General features: G+C 45.9%; 1 protein-coding gene across 3 annotated transcripts in view; it reads right to left on the bottom strand.

Moving 5' to 3' along the window:
- Nucleotides 1-22,059, bottom strand: part of SHLD1 (shieldin complex subunit 1) — a 103,322-nt gene that overhangs the window by 58,669 nt on the left and 22,594 nt on the right. The window contains exon 2 of one of the 3 annotated variants that reach the window (XM_075563977.1): nt 14,763-14,841. The exons of the other annotated variants lie outside the window; for them this stretch is intronic. Within the exon in view, the coding sequence (XP_075420092.1) occupies nt 14,763-14,841 (79 nt within the window). The remainder of the gene's footprint in view (nt 1-14,762; nt 14,842-22,059) is intronic. 3 annotated transcript variants of the gene reach the window in all.

Below are 22,059 nucleotides of genomic sequence, written 5' to 3'. Positions count from 1 at the left end.
CCAAGTGATCTTAAATATACTAATGAACATATGCAAATCTAACATGATTGATGAAGTAAAACAAATAAAAACCCTAACAGTAAGGAAAGGGAATAATAAAGAGCCACGGGAGAATAGTGTGGTTCATCAGGGCCATACCGCACCCTGGATTTATCATCCCTTCCATGTCGCCCCTCTGAGAGAGACTGTCTAATTATCTTACAGTTGGGTTTGGGGTCTCCACTGCATCCACGCCCCTTCACATGGATGTGGTGACTTGTTTTTGAACTTCTGACACTTTTTCCCATCGATGCCTCGTGATCACACAGGCTGCTGTGCTTCTTCCCTGTGGGCTTTGTTGCTTGCCTGCTAGATGGCCGCTTGGATAGGAGGCATTTCTTAATATTAAAATTTCTATTTCCAAACAACTCCTGTGGTTTCTGTCTCCTTCTTGGACTCTGCATGACACCACCTGGCGATCTCTTGAATTGTGATTTTTATTTCTAAAGTACTTGAATATTTTCACTTATTAAGTCATAGACTCATATGTAAAGAGTGCCTACAATGGATCCTCAAGAGAAACATGTTGCTAGTCACATTTATTTTAGCATAAATACGTCCAAGGGTGCTGGGGCACAAGCAGTTAAGCACACTGCTGCGAACTGAAAGACGGGCTGTCTCAAGATATGACTCTAAAACACAAAGACAAAAAAAGAAGAAGAACAAAGAAAACGTTTGGAAACTGATTGTGGCAGTAACTGTACAACAGTGCTTGATGTGATTGAACGAAGGAATGTTATGATATCTGTAAGAGCGCCCAATAAAATGATTAAAAAATTTAAAAAATCAAATAAACTCTCAAAAAAAGATATGACTCAATGAAGAAGAATGTCCATTTGTTAAGTACATCAGATACATATGAAGAGATTTACTGCAGGGTTGTCGGTCAGAGGAAAATAGTGAGGGGGGTACAATCTGAACACCATCATTGGGCACTGTATTACATAAATTATGGTCCAGCCACACAACAAAATACAAGAGATCTACAGGTACTAACATGACAAGATGCCTTGATATGGCATTAAGTAAAAACAGCAAAACGTAAAACGGTATATAAAAATATATGTACGGTTATATGTGCTGTTTGTGTGTGAATATTGGCATGCCTGTGTGTATTGATGAGCCTTTGTGTGTATGTAATTGCATAAAAATAGCTATGAGGATATGCTAAATTTATTTATCATGATTACCCCTAGGGAGAGACATCAGGGAACTTGGTACTTCTTTCAGTTCATATCCTTCTATATTATTTATTTTTTTACACTTTTCTTTTTTAGCAAAAGATGGCTAGTTCATGCCTTCATCACAAGTCTTGTTAATGTCATACACATACCAACTGCAGGCCCCTTCCTACAGACCAATTAATAGTAGCAAGCTTACCAGAAGATGGTCTGTTTTTTTTGTTTGTTTTGTTTGTTTTTAAGATGGTCTGTTTTGTATCTACTGGCCTAGGTTAGATAACCTTACTGCCTGACATCATGAACGGCCATGTGGTTGGGTGCCATCAAGTCCACTGACTCACAGACCCCAGTGGCCAGGTAGAATGGCCCAGTAGAGTTTTCTTGGTTACATTGTCAGTGGAAGCGGACCCCCAGATCTGTCTCCCACAGAGCCACTGTGCGGGTTCAACTGGCAGGCTTTCGATGAGCAGCAGAGCTGCAACCAGGGCTCCTAAGCAATCCAACAAGCAACCCCCCCCCCAAACCCATTGCTCTCCAGGGGATTTCTCCCCAGAGCAACCCTGGGGAGTAGAACTGACCCACGGGGTTCCCAAGGCTACAAAGCTTTGTGGGAGCAGACGCCACATCCTTCTCCCACGGAGAGTTCAGACTGCCAACCAACCGTGCCCTTGGCAGCAGAGTCCTCTAAGTGCGGCAACACCCATTCTCTTAAGAGCATACAGGGCGCCCTGGTGGCAGCGTGACTTCTAATCAAAGGGTCAGCAGTTGAACTCCTCCAGAGCCTCCGAGAAGATGAGGCCTTCTGCGTCCACAGGGATTTGCAGCCTCAGAAACCCAAGGGGCCGTTCTGCTCTGTCCTACATGGTGGCTCTGAGTTGGAAGGGACTCAGCCACAGTGGTTTGGGGTCAGGGAGTATGAATTCGGAGTTTCACCAAAGAAGGGCTATAGCCTTTAAAAAGGAAAGGGGAAGGGGGATGGAAGGGGAGCGAGGGGGCTCTTTCCCAACAGTGTTAACATAAGTTTGGTCTTCATGACTTGCCAAATTGAGAACATCCCATTGAAACAGAACTCTGTAACTTACTGAACTGCTTGGAAGACCTGGGATAACTATCATTATCAGAAATATTTTCAGAAAAAATTAGGTGGTTATACTACATTTCCGGGTGTTTTCCCACAGGTCAAAACAAGACTATCTTCTTTAAGGGAAAAAGCACATTTGGTGTACGTGTCAATTTTTTGTTTTTCCCTCAGCTGATCAGCTCTACTTGCTAGGTAGGTAGGGTTCCTGCGGCCTAAATGGCTGCCCTCGCCCCCTGCCACGCCTCAATGACAACATGCCGAGCACATAGCTCTCCTTTCAGGAAACCAATGGCCTGTGAATCTCTGATTATATACAATCTCTTGTTTGTGTGTCCCCCTCCTTCAAACTCAAAGGCAATCACAAATACCTCATACAAAACTGAATAAGATCCTGTTTCTAAATACAGCATCCTGTTGATGTATGGACAAGCGTTTCTGTACCATTTCCACAACATAAAGCCACACCGTATACAACACGAGGTGACAAAATAGCTGCCGGTCACCTTCATCCAGGACAGGCCCACAGACTCCGGGGGCTACACATGGTGCCTATCCATAATTGAAGCACTCTTCTGTTGCCACAGATGTGTTCTGAGAGAGTGAGAGACCACAGGCTGGGGGCAGACTGAACAGATACACCCAGCCTGCAAGGATTGGACCTACTGGCTGCTGAGTCCATTCCAATCCATGGGGATCCCATACCTCCAGAGCAGTACTGGGCTCCACAGGGTTTCCAAGGGCTAGTGTTTCAGAAGTACCATCAGAAGCACCTCTAGATGGACTCGAACCTGCAACTTTGGGGTTTGCAGCCCAATACGCTAACCATTTATAACACCGATAGACTCCACAAGGACTGTAAGTTAAAAAACAAAACCAAACTCACTGCTATCAAGTCAATTCCGACTCATAGCAACCCTACAGGATACTGTGGACTTGCCCCTGTGGGTTCCCAGATTGTAACTCTTTATAGGAGGAGAAAACCTAAAGGCTAGGCAAAATAAAGAAATAAATAAGCAGGAGACTGAAATGTGAGTTAGATTCCCTGTCCAATGTTTTGGGGAGCCCTGGTGGCATAGTGGCTTCGTGTTGTGCTGCAACCTAAAGATCAGCAGTTCGAAACCACCAGCTGCTCTGAGGGAGAAAGATGAGACTGTCCACTCCTATAAATAGCTAATGTCTTGGAAGCCCGTAGGAGCATTTCCATCCTGTCCTATAGGATCACTAAGATTGACATATGAGTGTCCTATAGAATCACTAAGAGTGGCAACTCGATGGCTGTGCATTTGTTTTCTGAAAATTTATTTTATACTCAGTATCAATTAATTTTATTGATCAAAACATAGAAGCAGGCAGCGTCCCCTCAAGCTTGTTTCAGGAGGCAGGAAACAAGTCCCTAAGTGCCAAATAACTATTACCCCAGCCGACCCCACCCCTAGCTCACTCCACCCCCAAACCCCACTCCGCCCCCCCCCACCCCCCAAAAAGGGGTCAAATGTGTTGCTGCCAAGTTGACTCCCACTCTTACTGGCCCTATGGGCCACCGCCTGCGCCTTATGATTAGTCCTATCTTGTTCCTGTCCATGTTTCATCTGGGATTTAGGCGTCTGGGGGTACCCCTGAAACCACATGTCAAACTTGGGAGTCCATTCCTAGCACCCACTCCCTGCGGGGGGGGGGCTTTGCTTCTATCAAATCCTCAGAAGGACTGGCAAGAAAACAGTGAAAAGGGGATGCCTTCCAAGCTCCTGGGCCGTTCTGAATGTTATATCCACAGACAAGCCCCTGCACGGTTGCCAGTGTTGAGGGTTTAGTGACTGTCTGCTCAGGGAGTAAGCCCCCGTCAGCAGGAAGGGAATTCCAGGGCTGATAACCAAGCCAGAGGCAAATGTAACCCACTCCACACCTTGGCCCCGGTCCTGCAATTGTGTGTGGCAGACAGGGAAGTGTGCAGTGTCACCACCGAGAAGCATCAGGCATTATGAGGGGGGAGGGTTTGAAGGGGTCCACGTGGTTAAAGGGCAGTATTGCATGGTGGTCATTGGTGAAGCTTGGAAATGAGGCCTTCAGGTGCCACCATGTCCTGTGTCACTTTGGTTCAACCACCTGACTGGGCCTCAGTTCTCTCAAAATACCCTGGGGAGGTAAGCAGCGCCTCTTCCTTTGCTTACTGCAAGAGTGCCCAGGCTCATACCCCGGCAACAGTCAACAAACACAGCTTTCGCTATTACCAGCTGTTGATGCCTTTAGACCTTTCTGTAATACTTGTGTGTGTGTGTGTGTGTGTGTGTCCACTCCAGTAAGCATTCCCTGATGCTGAATGCTTTCTGATCTTTACATTAATTCTTCCATTCAGAACTTTTGGTCACGTGTTTTTAAAACATATTCTTGGTTTAGCACGTGTCCCTTCAAAGGTGTACCACAAGTTGATCTCCTTCGTGATTTGTCTGAGCTTCTATTTCCTGGTGGCCTTAACTGGAGTCTGTGAGACCTGAGCTCAAGAGACAGAATGTCAAGTTGGATCTTCTTGCCTGGGCCCTGGGTCACACATCCTGGGTACAACTCTTGTCAGTGTCTGGCGCTTTGTCCCAGTGTTTGCGCGACAACTCTTTAATTTAGTTATATGCTTGCTTCATTATACCTTAGCCAGCCAAGGACTGAGAGTAGCTTACAGGGACCCACAGACCTTCAGAAGACGGGATAAAATAAAACTGCAAGTACCAGTGATGAGAGTCACTTCCAGGGCGGAAAATGTAACCCTACCTGGGAAGCCCTCCAAAGCCTTTCTTCCTTCTACACGGCCCAGAGCAACACTTGAGATGGTGGCTACTCTGCCAGCTGGAGTCCCTGGGTGACCAGTCCTCTAATAACCCCACACAGACATGCAGCAGGAGCTTTAGGTGAGCTTGCATGACTTGGGCTCTGCTGAGGGACACAGCCTTTCCAGGGGGTTCAGGATCCCTGCTCCACAGCAAGCATCTCTTCTACCTTCCCAGGAGATACAGATATAGGGAGAGATAGGAGCTCCTAGGTGCTGCACAGGGTTAAAAAATGGGCAACCAACTGAAGGGCTGGAGGTTCAAATCCAGAGGTTCTTTTGAAGACAGGCCTAGTAATCGACTGCCCAAAGGTCATAGGCCTGAGAGCCCTGGGGAGCACTGTTCTACTTCTGACATGTGGGGTGGCCATGTGTCAGGATCAACTTGATGGCAATGTGATATATATATATATATATATATATATATATATATATATATATATATAATTGTGTCATTTCCAAGAGTTTAAGGTGGGAAGAGGAGGCTGAAATCTATGTCCTAGCAGCTACCTTGGCCCAATCTCTATATGTAACTTATTTATGTACAAAAGTAAATAGATGTTGCCATTTTAAGAGTCCTTGGAGCAAGCTTGCAATTTAAATCCAAATATATGTAAATAAAGAACTTATCTATAAGATGACAGGCAGCAAGGAAGCTTGGGAGCATAAAAAGCAATGCTGTCTATATGAATGTATAAGACAACATGGGAAGAATCTTTCCTCTAGCTTAGAGTTTCTCACCCTCGGCACTATTGACATTTAGAGCCAGAAGATTCCTGGCTGTGGACAGGGCGTCCAGCAGCACCTCTGGCCTCTACCCACTAGATGCCAGGAGCAACTCTCACCTTTCACCCTAAGTTACAGCCAAACCCATTGCCAGGGAGTCGATTCCAACCCACAACGACATGAAAGAAGGTTTCTGAGGCTGTTCTTTTCAAGAACAGGCAGCTTCATCTTTCTCCTGTGGAGCAGGTGGTGCGTTTGAACCACCGGCCTTGTGGTTAGTAGTCTAACAGCACCACCAGTATCTATCCCTTGGGTGGGGGGGTCACACTGCCTTCAGCTGACAACCACTGCATAAGCTATAGTAATAAAAATAATTAAAACTTCAAAGACTTCTCAACCTGCTTCCACAGACACTGGATAAATTTTTTTTTTCACAAGAGATTTGAGATGTTATCTCTGCACTGAGCCAGGTGTTGCACCACCCAACTGGATCCAAGACAAACCATCGTAGGTTCTGATGTTTAGGCTAATGACAGACACCTCACTACCTTTTCCAGAATTATTTCTGGGGCAAGAAGCTTGAGGTTGAATGTTCTTTCAAAAGATTTCAATTGGGGAAAGGCAAACGGAAAGAAGTGTGGTCGTTAGATGTTCTGTAACACCATCAAGTATTCGGAGTTCAACATAAGCTGGCCACCCCTCAATTCCTTCCTTCCCTTGATGCACACGATGCTCCCCAATAAAGAGGTGGGGTGGATTCCTTTACCTCCTTGAATCTGAGCTGCCCTGTGACTGCTCTAACCAATCGATCACATCAGAAGGCTAGTTTTCAGGACTAGCCCTTTCTGCACTTCTATCAGGACCTAGTAAGTTCTGCTCCCTCTTGGAACTCATCTGCCTTATTGCAAAGACCACGTGACAAGAAGAGATCATAAACAGACGTTCTCATTGATAGTTCAGGGAAGCATCCAACAGATGGCTGGAATCAATGGCTGGCCATGTGACTGAGCCATTGTGAACATGCCAGTTCATTCAAACATCCAGGTGGTTGCAGCCCCAGGCAATAGCCCATGGATCATATAAGAACCCCCCAGCTTAACCAAAGCAAAGCAACCCATAAAGTTGTCCGAGAGGATGCAATGGCTGTTGCTTCAAGCCATTAAGCTTCAGAATAGCTGGTTAGATGTTAATAGGTGATGAAAGCCCAGCCTTAGATACATCTGCTGTGACAGAAACCAGATCGTGTGTACGTGTGCAATGAGCATGCATCCCCGCAGTGGGCAGGGCTCTGGGACAAGAGCACAGCCCCGATTCGCAATGCCAGGCGCAAAGACCGAACTGAACAAACACCCCAGAGACATCAGTGATGTTCACGGGTGGTCAAATCTTAATCCTATGGCTTATGAGACAAAACTGAGACATGGCTTCTGTCCATTCTTATTATCTACAACGTAGCAGTTTACATTACCATCAGCGCAGCTGTCTCTCAATGTGAGTTCCTGGGCTGGACACTTTATACAAAGTAGGAGGTCAGTGTAAAAGAAGACCGCCAAGGGAGTGGGCTGACACAGTGGCTGCAACAACGGGCTCCCCCCTAACAACAATGATGAGGGCGGCGCAGGATGGGCAGTGTGTCACTCTCTTGTGAGTCAGCAACAACTCGATGACCCCTAACAACAGCACCCTATGCCTCACATCAGTCAGGGGACATGGGCATAATTATCTCGATTTCACAGAGGCGGAAACGGAAGACCCAGAACATTTTCTAGGTCCCCAAGTTGTACCGGATAAACCTGAGGTTTGAATTCAAGTCTGATTCCAAAGACTACGCTCTTTTTCTTAGGAGATGTCTGATGCTAACTAAGGCAGTAAGTAAGCATATCAACCCTCTTGGTGCTAGTCAGTCTTAAAGGATTGAAAAACAAGAACAACTGAATTTCTATATTTATCCACTTTTTACCTCGCACCACGCACTCGGGATTATATCTGGATGCTGGAAGGTCTTAGGAACATCCCCGTGATGCTGTAACATCCATTACCTGCTGTTACATCCTTCACCTAAGCCTCTTCCCTCAAACCAGAGGCTGCAGATATTGTCCCATGGACTTGGTCCTTAGCTCCATCCCCACTGGCCATGAAAGGCTATCTTTTGTACATGCTCTCCCCGTCTGGTGTAGACTGAGAAGGGAGATTCAGAGACATTTTCCCTGGTGCTGGCTCCTGCAGCGACTGTGGCAGGAAACTGCAGGCCTAGCCACCACCCCGAGCTGAGCAGCAAGTAAAGCCTGGTTTCCAGCCCAGGGGAAGCAGCAGCTTCCTGAACTCCAGGTAATGCTCTTTTCTCACTTTTGTTCCTACAATCCTTCCCAGTCGTTGCAATCCCTGAAAATACTGCAATGGCTTCCTGACTGAACACTGACCAATGTGCCACACATGAACCGGAGGATGGGGGGAGCTCAGGTTATGGGATGACCCATTACAATCATCCCAAGACATTAGCAGTCTCAGCAAAAGGACTGAATTCGACTCAGACTTAGCAGAAGTAATTTTAGAATTAGCTACACAGGGAGCAGTTTGGGAATACATTGACAAATGTTGCGAGGTCGGGAAAGAGAGATGATCTTTGCTTATTTTCTAAAGCAAGGTTTCATATTGTTATTTATTCATCCAGGACATGCAGGTGATAAACCCACTCTTCTTCTTTTAAAATAAATCATTTTATTTGGGGCTCGTACAACTCTTATCACAATCCATCCATCCATCCATTGTGTCAAGCAGGTTTGTACATTTGTTTCCACCATCATTCTCAAAACATTTTCTTTCTAGTTGATCCCTGGTATAAGCTCCTCATTTCCCCCCTCCCTCCCTCATGAACCCTAGATAATTTATACATTATTATTATTTTTTCATGTCTTACACTGACCGATGTCTCCTTTCACCCACTTTTCTGTTGTCCATCCTCCTCTTCTTTTTTCCCTCCTCTTTCCATTTTTTCCCTTCAACCTTCCTCCCTCCCTTTTTACCTTTTGTCTTTCCCTTGCCCCCTCCTCTGCTCCTTCCCTCATTCCTTTCTCTCATCAGCCACACCTGATTGTTTCATGAAAGAAAGTTTCCTGTCTTTACTTTGAGCAAAGGCTAGAACCCAGGGCTGATTTTTGGTTTCCTCCCCAATTGTCCTTCACAAACCGAAAGACAGTTGGAATACTCTTTATTTTCTTGACTAGTTAAAAACAGCTTCAACTCATGCCTGATGAAGATTTAATTGATGTTTACGATGTGATCCACAGACTTACAGCCTGAAATTGAGAGAGATCAAATCCCCTTCCACTCACCTCGCACGCTCTAAGTCACCCTGCAAGTGTCTACAGAGTCCCCGCCATGTGACTGAATGCCATGCCGCCTCCTTCGTAGATGAGCTTTGGGAACAGAGCACACAGGAATCACCGGAGCAATCTCCCCTGGACCACAAACCACTGGGAATATGGGAAGACTCATGACCACAATCTTGGGGTGGACAAACAGTTCCCTGACCCCACTGTTCTAGAGGATGGCTCCAAGCCCAGCCTTGAAGACAACGTGTCCTGGATGAACAAAAAGCAAGAGATAAATAGCACGTTGCTTTAGAAAATAAGCAAAGTAAGATCGTCCCTCTTTCCCGACCACACAACATTTAGGTCGGTGTACCCCTGTGTAGCCAGTCCTAAAATTACTTTTGCTGATTTCTGCATCACACGAAGTCCTTTGCTCAGGCTGCTATTGTCTTGGGATGATCGTACAGGGTCATCACATAACCCATATTCATGATAACCAAGTTTGCGAGAGCGCATATCAGTCAACCCGTTGTTGGAACGAAGAATTCATAGACGCACAGATGTGGTTACCAAGCTCGACCATCTCGTCTGACTGAGCAGAGTAACTCAAACGGATATTTAGGGAAAATGCCGGGAACCATGACAGCAAGGACTCAAAAGGAGCCACCTTATGTCATGATTTGTCCCTCCTTTCTCTACAGAACCATTCAGAAAAATCACGGGTAATTTTTTGAGTGTTCACAATAAGGAAACTGTGGAGTGTGAGAAAAAGTTACAAAAATGTCCCTGTGAAATCTGAGTCAAGTTACACTATTCTCCCTCTGCGAAGAGAATGTGAAAGCACATGCACATTTCTACTCCATACACAATATTTGTAGTTTCACCCAGAAAATCACTTCAACAGTTCATCTTTTCATCAAGCTTCCAATGTGGGAAATTAAGTAGATACTTGCTCTTTCCTCAAAAATAATCAAACAAACAAAAGCATCTTCCCTTTAATGAATTCGTTCCTTGTATTTATGCAGATATAAAATGTCTACTGCCTGCTTGGTCCCCTTATTTTAAGTTTGCACATTTTGTTTTCTCAGACTGACTATCAACCACTTGAGGACAAGAATCATGTGTTTCCGTCTGTTCTGTCATTCTTGACAAAGTCCATGGAGCTGGTTGAAAAGAAGTCTGAGCAAGTGGTGTGGAGGCCATGCACAATCACCTCTGGCGACACAAAGAAGAAGAATCCGCCTCCACCTCAAGTGTAATTCCTGGGAGGCAGAAGGCAGATATGCCCCCACCTTCCACCTTCATTACCCTATTCTGGCCCCGCCCATCTCTTCCCTCTGCACTCTGGTCCTCCGCTGGGTTCAATAACCACTTGCGTTGGCCACACAGAATTCACAGACAACACTCGTGATTGTAGGGGTTCAACAGAAAATTTAGTAGGATCAAGGGAATGGAACGGCAAGGTCCCCAGGGAATGCTGAAAGTGGACTTTGGGGCAAGGACGTGGTGCCCCAACAGACTGGACTGGAAAACACTCCTAAAGGCCAACAAAGGATCCTTGAACTATCTACAAGCTTTTCTTTCTTGATGTGTTTTGTTTTGTTCTTTGTCAGTGGTTTGTTGTTGCTGTTTTGTTGTCTGATTGTACACTGTTGCTTTGTTTTCCTCTGTCTTGGTTTTGTGCATGTTATTATCTCCACAGGTCTGTCTAAATAAGACAGGCTGGATGAACTAACTGGAGGAAAAACAACGGGACTGACAGTTCGGGGGGACTTGGGGCAGGGGGAGTTGGGGGGGGAAGGAAGTAGTGTTAACAAACCCAGAGACAAGGGAACAACATGGGATGCAAATTGGTGGTGAGGGGGTAGTAGCAGGCCTGATAGAGAATGATTAAGGGTAAGGCTACGTAAAGAAGAGGTAACAGCTGTAACCCAGGTGGGGACGGAGAATAATAGTGGGGCAGGAGGAAAGTCAAAGGAGATGGAGGAAAGAGCTAGGAGGCAAAGGGCATTTATAGAGGTCTAGACAAAGACATGTACATGCATATATATATATATGAGGATGGGAAAATAGATCTATGTGTCTATATTTATAGGTTTAGTATTAAGGTGGCAGAAGGACCTTGGGCCTCGACTCAAGCACTCCCTCAACGCATGAATACTTTCTTCTATTAAATTGGCATTCTATGATGCTCACCCTCTTGACACAACTGCTTAAGCCAAAGCGGGTGAACAAGTAAATGTGGTGAAGAAAGCTGATGGTGCCCGGCTATCAAAAGAGATAGTGTCTGGGGTCGTAAAGGCTTGAAAATAAGCAAGTGGCCATCTAGCTCAGAAGCAACAAAGCCCACATGGAAAAACACACCAGCCTGTGTGATCACGTGGTCCTGAAGGGATCAGTTATCAGGCATCAAAGAACAAAAAATCATATCATTGGCTACACACCTCCATGATATGATTGCCGAGGACAAACGGGTACATAAGCAAATGTGGCGAAGAAAGCTGATGGTGCCCGGCTATCAAAAGAGATAGTGCCTGGTATCTTAAAGGCTTGAAGGTGAACAAGCGGCCATCTTGCTCAGAAGCAACAAAGCCCACATGGAAGAAGCACACCAGCCTGTGAGATCACGAGGTGCCGAAGGGATCAGGGATAAGGCATCATCAACAACAAAAAAATCTTACCATAGTGAATGAAGGGGGAAGTGCAGAGTGGAGACCCAAAGCCCATTGTCGGCCACTGGAGACCCACTCACAGAGGGGTCTAGGAGAGGAGATGAGTCAGTCAGGGTGCGATGTAGTACCGATGAAGAATACAGCTTTCTCCCAGATCCTGGATGCTTCCTCCCCCCCCAACTACCATGATCCGAATTCTACCTTGCAAGTCTGGATAGAGCAGAGGCTGTACACTGGTGCATATAAGAGCTGGAGGCACAGGGAATCCAGGGTGGATGACACCTTCAGAACCAGTGGGTGAGGGGCGATACTGGGAGAGTAGAGGGTGAGTGGTTTGGAAAGGGGGAACCGATTACAAGGATCTACATGTGACCTCCTCCCTGGGGGATGGACAACAGAGAAGGGGGTGAAGGGAGACGCCGGACAGGGCAAGATATGACAAAATAACAATCTATAAATTATCAAGGGCTCATGAGGGAGGGGGGAGTGGGGAGGGAGGGGAAAAAATAGAGGACCTGATGCAAAGGGCTTAAGTGGAGAGCAAATGCTTTTAAAATGATTAGGGCAAAGATTGTACGGATGTGCTTTATACAACTGATGTATGTATATATATGGATTGTGATAAGAGTTGTATGAGCCCCTAATAAAATGTTAAAAAAAGAATAAAAGTTAGTAGGTTAAGGAAAATATTAAGGATATGATTATTTTGCTCACAGCACCTCTTCTCATCCAGGCTGGCAGCTGTGTGTCATTCTGGTTCTCAGCCTCTCAACCACCTGGTCCCTTGGCCTCTGCTCTGCTACAAAGCCCCTATGCAAAACCAGACCAAACTCACTGCCTGCAAATCACTTCCAACTCAGCATCCTGGGAGGACAGAGCAGAACTGCACCTTGAGGTTTCCAAGGCTACGAATCTTGACAGGGGCTGAAAGTCTCATCTTTTCCCCTTGGAATGGCTGATGGGGTTGAATTGCTGGCCTTGTGGTTAGCAGCCCAATGTGTAACCTACTAGGCACCCCTCTCACACAACCCCTTCAGTGCCGATATGTGTCCAGAGGGCGCCCCACCCTGCAAGTCAGCCTCCTGCCCTAGCACTCAGCTTTACTCACTCTGTTGGCTAGGAAACCCACCCCCCCTCTTTCATGGTCCTGGTGCTGTTCCTCTGCTCTGTCTCATGATCTAGTCGGTATAGCCTCTGGTACCTCTGCTGCCTCCTCTTGACTTCAGACATGGATCTTGCACGTGTTGTGCTGGTGGCTCTCCTTTCTGGACATTCACGGGAGAGTTCCATTCTTGCTTCTGTGATGGTTCACCTCTGAATGGCAAAATGGACCAGTGTCCTCTGTTGGTGATTCACACACCCTCTTTACATGGTCCCACCCAAGCACTGAGCGACAGTTTTTCATAAACAGAAGATCCACACCAACAATTTAATTTCACTACAAAGGCAATTGGAACACTTATTTCATCTGGTTGACAAGATAACTAAAACACAATAGGTTCTCACAGACCTAGCACCCGTTAAACCCAAATGGAACCTGTTGCCAATGAGTCAATTCCAACTCATGAGACTCTCTAGGACAGAACAGAACTGCCCCACAGGGTTTCCCGAAGGAGCCCCAGTAGTGTAATGGATTACATGTTGGGCTACTAACCACAAGGTCAGCAGTTGAAAGCCACCAGCTGCTGCTCAGGAGAAAGATGAGGCTTCCTGCTCCTATTCCGACGAATAGCCTAGGTGTCACTGTGAGTCAGAATCCACTTAATGGCAGAGACTCTGTTGGTTTTCAGATTCCCTCGTTCTGTCAGAATGACTGCTTCTTGGCCTATGGCCTGTGTTCAGGTTCCATATGAGCATGGACAACGTTCTGTAGTCCGTATCCTTCGCGATGTAATCCATCATATGTAATGATCCACACAGTCAAATGCCTTTGCTCAGCAAAACACGCATGAACCTCTTTGTGGTAGTCTCGGCTTTTTGCTAAGATCCACGAGCCATTGGCAATGAGAGCCCTCAGTGTGGACGCTCTTCCTCTTCTGAATCCAGCTTGGATTCCTGGCAGTCCACAGTCAAGGTCTGACTGCAGCTGTTTTCCAGCTCTCGAGTCAAGTTTTATTTGTCTGTGATCTTAATAAGATTGTTGGATCATCTCTGCATTCTATTGGATCACTTTTCTTTGGAATGGGCATGAAAATGGATTTTCCAGTCTGCTGACCAGAGGCTGTTTTCCAAATTTCTGGCAGAGACAAGTGAACAGGTAAATGGGTCAGTCCATTTATGAGGACATCTCAATTGGTTCCATCAACTCCTGGAGTCTTGTTTCCATCTGTAGTGCCGCTTGGACTTCCTCCATTTTCCCACAAACGCTTTGAAGGTCCCTTGGTGCAGTCATGGGTTATCACTGCGCCGAACCCCCATTCTTCGCTCAGAAAGGATCGGGAATTATAAAGGCGGTCACTAGAGGGCAGCAGACACCAGACATTGTCCAGTGCTAACCACAAGCACAGGCAGCTTTGGTAGGCTGAAAATAAGAGATTATTTTAACCCATTCTTCCCCAAACTGTACTTCCAAGATGGTGTTTCTCATCTTTTTAATTGTACTGTACCTAACAACTCCTAGTATTTTCCAAGGGCTCTTTGTTTAAAAAACAAACAAACACCCCTGGGTACTAGAATTTATTCATATTTCTGACTCAGTTGCATTACTTTGTAAACAAGGGGCAAATAACTTACAGCGCTATACAATTTGAGGGGATACAGTTTTCTTAAGGTGACAGCTAAGTAATCTTGAGGTGTATCTTAAATCCCATGCAGTCGAACAAGTGGCCATCTAGCTCAGAAGCAACAAAGCCCACATGGAAGAAGCACACCCACCTGTGCGATCACGAGGTGTCGAAGGGATCAGGGATAAGGCATCATCAAAAAAAAAAATCTTACCATAGTGAATGAAGGGGGAAGTACAGAGTGGAGACCCAAAGTCCATTTGTCGGCCACTGGAGATCCCCTCACAAGGGGTCTAGAGGAGGAGATGAGTCAGTCAGGGTGCGATGTAGCACCGATAAAGAGTACAGCTTTCCTCCAGTTCCTAAATGCTTCCTCCCTCCCCCCACTACCATGATCCGAATTCTACCTTGCAAGTCTGGATAGAGCAGAGTATGTATACTGGTGGAGATAGGAGCTGGAGGCACAGGGAATCCAGGGTGGATGATACCTTCAGGACCAGGGGTATGAGTGGCGATACTGGGAGAGTAGAGGGTGAGTGGTTTGGAAAGGGGGAACCGATTACAAGGATCTACATGTGACCACCTCCCTGGGGGACAGACAACAGAAAAGGGGGTGAAGGGAGATGCCGATTAGGGCAAAATATGACAAAATAATAATCTATAAATTATCAAGGGCTCATGAGGGAGGGGGGAGCGGGGAAGGAGGGGAAAAAAAGAGGACCTGATGCAAAGGGCTTAAGTGGAGAGCAAATGCTTTGAAAATGATGAGGGCAAAGAATGTACGGATGTGCTTTATACAATTGATGTATGTATATGTATGGATTGTGATAAGAGTTGTATGAGCCCCTAATAAAATGTTGAAAAATAAAACTAACCAGAACTTTAAAAAAAAAAAACATCCCATGCAGTCATTAGAGAAATATTTGCTGCATGAACACGGAAAGAAACAGGGTGGAAAAAATTCAGGGCTATAGCCTTTGTAGCCATACACCTCCTCACACCTGTTCCTCTCCCTGCTGTTTTCCAATCAAGGAAAACGCATCAGGGTTACGGATAAGAGATGAGTAAATCTGATAAGAGGCAAGCAAATCTGAGTGGCTGAGAATAGCAGTTTGCTCAACCTGCCTACACATTACATCGAAAAACAAGCTGGCTGCTACAGAGTCCATTCTGACTCACAGGGCCCCTATAGGGCAGGGCAGGACTGTCCCTTAGTTTCTGAGACTGTCACTCTTCCTGGGAGTTAAAGGCCTGGTCTTTCTCCCAAGGAGAAGTTGGTGGTTTTGAAATGAACTTATATTTCATGATAAAATTACATATTCGTTTTTTTTTTTAAAAAGGCACTGTGATAAAAGCAAGGGAGCTTCCAAAACTTCGTGGAAAAATTCCATGATTCTGACATTCAGTGTTCACATAAACTTTCTGATGCCTCCTCATATATGTTTTGAAGACTTTAACCAAGTTCCACTTACATGTGCTTTTGTTTTGTTTCACTTATTCATGCAACAAACATTTACTAAGCGCTTACTGTGTCAGTCATTTGTCCTTATTTTCTACATATATACATATACACATCAGGTTATACATATATATAGGTATATGGGTGTATGTATAGGAGTGTGTGTATACACACACACACACATCAGGTTAAGAAGGGAGCTGCAGGCACTGAATGATTAGACCCTGCCCCTGAAGCACAGTGATCACAGGATTATAAATAATAAAATCCAAGAGGGAATTGTATTTTAATTCTGAGCCTCCTGCTTGCAGAGGCGATGTCTCGCAGTGAAATCCTGAAATTCATTAGCAGAGTCTCCACTGAACTCCCCCAGACCACTCGCTAGGGATATGAATAGCCTGTGCTCAGAGTGCGCTAGAAAGTAGATTATTGCAGATAGAGTTACAGCTTAAAACTTAGCATCTTGCCATTGGTTTTCCCTATTGACCCATTTTAACTTGTTCTAGTTTTTATTATTTTTCTGCTTTCTTTTGGATTGAGGTGTTTCTATGTTTTAGTTTGTTGCTGCTAATGGGTTGGGGGGCATGATTTTCTGTATATGAAATCCTCGCTGCCATCAAACCAATACTTACGCATAATGATCACATAAGACAGGGTGGAACTGTCCTATGCATTTCTGAGACTGTAACTGCTTACAGGAACAGAAAGCCTCGTCTTTCTTTCTTGGAGCAGCCAGTCGTTTTTGTTTTCAAACTGTGGACCTTGATGATCTCAGCTGAATTCATTACCCTATACCACCAGGCTCCTTTATGAAATCCAATATAGGTAAATTTATAGAGACAGTAACTAGATTAATAGAGCCTTAGTGTTGTGACTGAGGAGGTCGGGGGAGGGGGAGGGGGAGAGGGCATGGATGGGAATGATAATAAATACAAGAATGAACAAAATGATCTAAAATTAATCATGGTGATGACTGTACCGCCTTTTAAAATACACTCAGACCACTGGATTATGTCATACACGGATGACATGTATGTCAATCAAAGCGATTTTAAAGTTATGTTCCCAAACACTCCATTTTTGTCATGTCAATTGTGTTAGTCAAGCCCAGCACTATCAACAACTGCAGGGAGGCTGAGGGCCGGTGAGGGGCAGCCACTCGGTGGACAAAAGGCATGGCCTATAACTTCCAAAGGCAAACAACCAAGACCCACGGGAGTTCTGGAGCCAGATGAGAAAGTTTATCCTGGGTTGAAAAAGTTCCCTAGGGTTTCATTCATTCTAGCAGACTTACACTTGCTGAGTTTTCTTCCCTGGGTTTTTAACCATCATCCGAGGTTGGATCCTTCCTGGTGGGAAAACTTTATGTGAGGAGGCTCATGATGGTGGTCACTTCTTGGGGTGGTTTGGAGAATCAAAGGGAACAATTTGAACAGAATGCATAGCATGGCGCCCCGGAGCACAGGGGTGCAGGAAGCAAGGACCTATTCCTCCTTCTGTCTTCCCTTGAACAGAGAACAGTCTCTTTCCTGGAAACTTAACAAGGCACGATGCCAGGGAGGGCGAGGTCTCACTATTTTAATCCGGCTGTTTTCTTCACACTCAGGCAGACATCGCTGAGTCACAAACAAGTGTGCACTTAGAGGAGCGCTTGGCGGGCGCTATCAGGTCAGACCAAGGGGTCAAGGCTATGCGCCTGGACTGAGCAGATAAGTCCTTGTCCTGAGGTGCGGGTCACCGCTGGAAATGGCCTGTTTCTCAGCTACAACGGGAGCTGCCACAAACTGCAGCAAAGGAAACAAGTCTCTTCTCTGACAGCCAGTGCCACCGATGGCAAATAGCATTAGGAAAAAAATATTCTCTTGAAATGGTGAGCACCTGTCATGGCTGTTTAATGCTATTTAGAAATGAGCACAGTTGTTGTTGCTGCTGCTGTTGTTTCATAAAGACCTCTATTTTAATTTTTTAAGGGATGGAAATGTCACAGTTAAATGTAATCTGCTGAGGGGAATCACACAAGACATAGTGATCTTGGGTGACATTGTTCAGTGACCTTGGGTGATTTTCCTCATTATCCCCAGACTCAAGTTCCCACAGGAGGAGAGGAGCAGGCCAATGTGGTGGCTTTCCCACGCCTGCTGGCTCTGGCCCCCCAACTCCAGCCTCCCTTCCCTCCATGATTATGCCTAGGAAGCCAACAGAGGAAATTGTGTAGCTCCCCTGCAAGAGCAAGCATGGAGCGTCCATGGTCTCCACAAGCTCACTGCCCCCCAAGCCCAGCCCCATAGTCTTCCAAAGGGCTCCTTGGAGCATGCTTTTGAAAACTGATTGCTATTTATTTGTTGTTGTTTTTTTTAAGATACACAAACATCTAGAACTCTACAGGGATCATACATAACCTCTACTGTGAGTTTCCAGGTTCAAGAACATATCCTTGTTTTCCTATGGAAACACAATTGTATGGAATTCTAAACAGATACCATCTGAATTAAAGAAAGGGGAAAAAACAAGCATATGAATCTAATCTTAGATATTAAATTCCTTGGGTGAACTGCCTAAATCTGCAGGTCAGTGAAATGTTCTTTGTAGATTGGGATGTTAACAGATCTAAAAGATGAGGGGAGCATTGAAACACTATGTACCTTAAAGTCGGCGCTGGTGCCAGCTAGGACCTTTAATCATCAAAGACTTCCTGTGTTTGACACTGTGTACATTCAACTGAGTTCCCCAAGGGCTGCTCGGAGCCAGGAGTTCAAGTGTGAGGAAATGGCTGAGATTTCCCATGACCAGATTGAAATCTTTAGCCAACAACTTCAGAGAAACTCCTGGACCAGAATGAGATTGTATCTTGGGTCCTCTCCACGATAAAGGTTTCAGAGTGTCTTCGCGGGTTCTGCCACAAGCACCACCCAATGCTTGTCCACTCAGTACTGGAAGGAGCACACACAGGAATGCCCTCCAAGAAGCTTCCGTGAGCTCGCTGCTGAGAGGTTGATTCGAGATGATTTGCTGCTTGACTCTTCCAAGTACTTCGTGCTTCCTTTGAGCCTTGGAGCGAAGGCGAAAAGGAAAACAAGGACCCAAGAAGCCACGCGTGGGTGGCGTGCATGGCTAACACACTTGGCTGCTAACTGGAAGGCTGGACATTCAAGTCTACCCAGAGGAACCGTGGAGGACAGACCTGTGGACCTGCCTCCGGCCCTTGAAAACTCTATGGAACACAGTTCTGTTCTGATGCACATGAAGTCACCATGTGTCAGACTCTGCTTGATGGCAAGAGATCATAAGAGGACGGGAGTTCAAGTCCATCAAGGCCGATCAGTCTGCTAGATGAAGTGAAGCATTTCACTCAACAGTCTCTGGAGGCTGGGAAGGAGGGAGCATATAAAGCTCTAAGGCTTAGGTCGAGGCAGGAGGAGTAGCAGCAGTCTATGGCAATGGTAGTCGGACACTAGCAGGGGCCAACATACAGCCTGTGTGTACCAGGACCACCTAACTAGCTGTTGAAACACTGCCAATCTGCTCTATGGGTTGTTCAGCACTTCCAAGAAGTATCCAGACAACCGGATTCTTGCACGGAGCCTTCAAAATGAGGACTCAGAGTTGGCAAGTAAGAGGAAGTCGCAACCACAGCTCGCAGGAAGTTAAGCAGAGGAACAACAGGGCAGAGGCCGTGTTTCAGGAAGCTCTCTTTTCAGTTGCAGTCTGGGCTCTGCTTTATCTCACCAGGAAGGGCAGGGACAAAGGAGTTTCAATATCTTGTGCCTGCAGGGCGTGGGTGAGAGCTGCTGTTTACCCCACCAGCACTTTAGGCAGAGCTGACTGGCTGGTCACTTTGGCACAAAGAACATAGAGTCCAGTCTCACGTTTCTTGGCAACACTGTTTGAGTTATCCCTGACTCAGGTGACCCCGATGCACCACTGGATTGTGACCACAGGGGGATACTCAGAAGGGGATCACTGAGCCTATCTTTCTAATCGGACTTCACCTGGAAGCTCCACTGAGGCCTGTTCAGTGTCACCAGGACACATAAGCCTCCAGTGACAGGCAGGTGGTGGCAGCACAGGAGGTGCCACTCAGTTCTCCTGCCTGGAGGAAGAGAAGTTTCCCACTGAACTCACCAATGTCCTCAGTCCTTTGGTAGATCCAGATTGAAATGCCCGAGATGTTTGAGGTTTTTCTTATATCTAAGATTCCTCTCAACCTAAAAGAGTCTTGGTAACTGATTTAAAGCCTCGTGTCTCCTGACCCCTAAATATCCTCAGCCAGGGCATGCTATGGCAATTGGGTATAAAAGGTCTGGGTAGAGACGTGCCTACTAGTTTTGGCTCCTGGGCAAGACAGCGAGGATGTGAGCAGGGCAGTTTTGGTCCAGGGACTGATGAAGGTGGAGACCCTATGCCCAGAATGAAGATGGATTACAAGGTGAAAAATCACAATGTACAAGGGTAGCCAACCCTTGGATTCAAGCTTAATTAATCCTTCTGATTTCCATGGCTGAAAGAACTCCGCTTAGTTCTCAAGCTCTGAGTGATTTGGTCCTTTTTTAACAACAAAAGCACAAAACCTAAGAGTGTTGTAACCCTGGCTGATGCAAACAGTTAACGTACTCGCCTGCCAACCAAAGGCTGGAAGTTCGAGTCCATCAGAGGTGCCTTGGAAAAAAGGCCCAGCGATCTCCTTGAGAAAAATCAGCCACTGAAGGTCCCGTGGAGTACGCTCCTACTCCCACCTGCATGGGGTCTTCATGAGTCAGCATTAACCCACCGACAAGTTTTCTCAGCATTGTAAAGGGGAGAAGTGAGAAAAATCAAGGCTCCGAAGGGCCCAGGCATGCCATGAGTCACCTGTGTGTGGAGTGTATGCTATGTACCTGTGGTGGTGGTACAGGTTTCCCGTCTTCTGTCTCGGCACGGATTTTACAGCAATCATCCCACTGACTAAGTACAGATCATTTGCACATGCTAATTAATGTGAGAATGCTATATTTGTCCACAAGTTTAAGTGAGATTTTGCGCTTAGAGTTGTCGTTAAGACTTTTGGAGTAGCGTGATAGGGTGAATGTGTTTTGCACGTGGAAGGACCTGATTTTGAGGGCAACGTGGAATGTTGTGGGTGGAATTGGGTACAGCCACCCCTAAATAAGCGTGGTGTGTCCTATGTCCTGTACCTCTGGTAAGGAGTCCTGGTGTTTGTGGGAGACATCAGTAGAAAGACAACATCACCACCAAGACTTCGTAAAACAGTTGTCCTCACATTAGCATGTTCCTGCCTGAGTTTCACCTTTATAAGGGGTTCTCAAAGAACCCCTTTTTTTGCATGAAGTTGATATAAATATTTCAACCAGCACTTCAGTGTAAATATGTTAACATGCTTCTTAGAACCCTTGGCCAAATTCGAATGCCTGACAGTTGCTTTTCTACGGATTATCCGCCCAAGAGTCAGTAACAAATGAAGCGAAGTCCACACTGACTTCCCTACAAGGGAGCCATTTCCCTGAAGGATTTCAACAGACCAGTTTCCAAAGTTGTGTGACTGTGTGTGCTCACTCACTCCAGGAAATGCTGCTGATCCTCAGGGTGGACGGGGAGAGTCAGCTTCAAGGCTGGGAAGGGGAAAGTTGGAGCATCTAAAAGGTAAGCCTAAAGAAAAGAATAAGGAATCATCTAATTCTTGGTCAGGAAGTTGAGCACGCCTGATAAGTCTTGGTCCTGAAAAATCTGACCAGAATCACAAAAGAATGTAAAAGCTTTTTTGTGACTTACAGAATGCTGTTTCTCCAAAGAGGGGATTTTAGAGGAAAAAACAGTTTATCCACTCTGTTCACCCTGAGCTGATTCAGATATGCAAACACGAATGTTAATTCTAGGTAGAAAAGGCCAGGGGATGCAGTAAATCCAGCACTGGGCTCCGACCAGAGCGTGGCAGTTTGAGCAAACATGGTGGCTTCCAAAAACATCAGCCACTCAACTGCCATTGCCTATTTCTATCCCAGAAACCCTGCCCCGCGGGTTCTGCTGTATCCTAGGAGGTTATTATAAGCCAGGATTG

Source organism: Tenrec ecaudatus, chromosome 12 (assembly GCF_050624435.1).
Source record: "Tenrec ecaudatus isolate mTenEca1 chromosome 12, mTenEca1.hap1, whole genome shotgun sequence".
In the NCBI taxonomy this organism is placed as follows: Eukaryota; Metazoa; Chordata; class Mammalia; order Afrosoricida; family Tenrecidae; genus Tenrec; species Tenrec ecaudatus.
The sequence above is the reverse complement of the archived record's forward strand: the minus strand, read 5'-3'. Positions and strand labels throughout refer to the sequence as shown.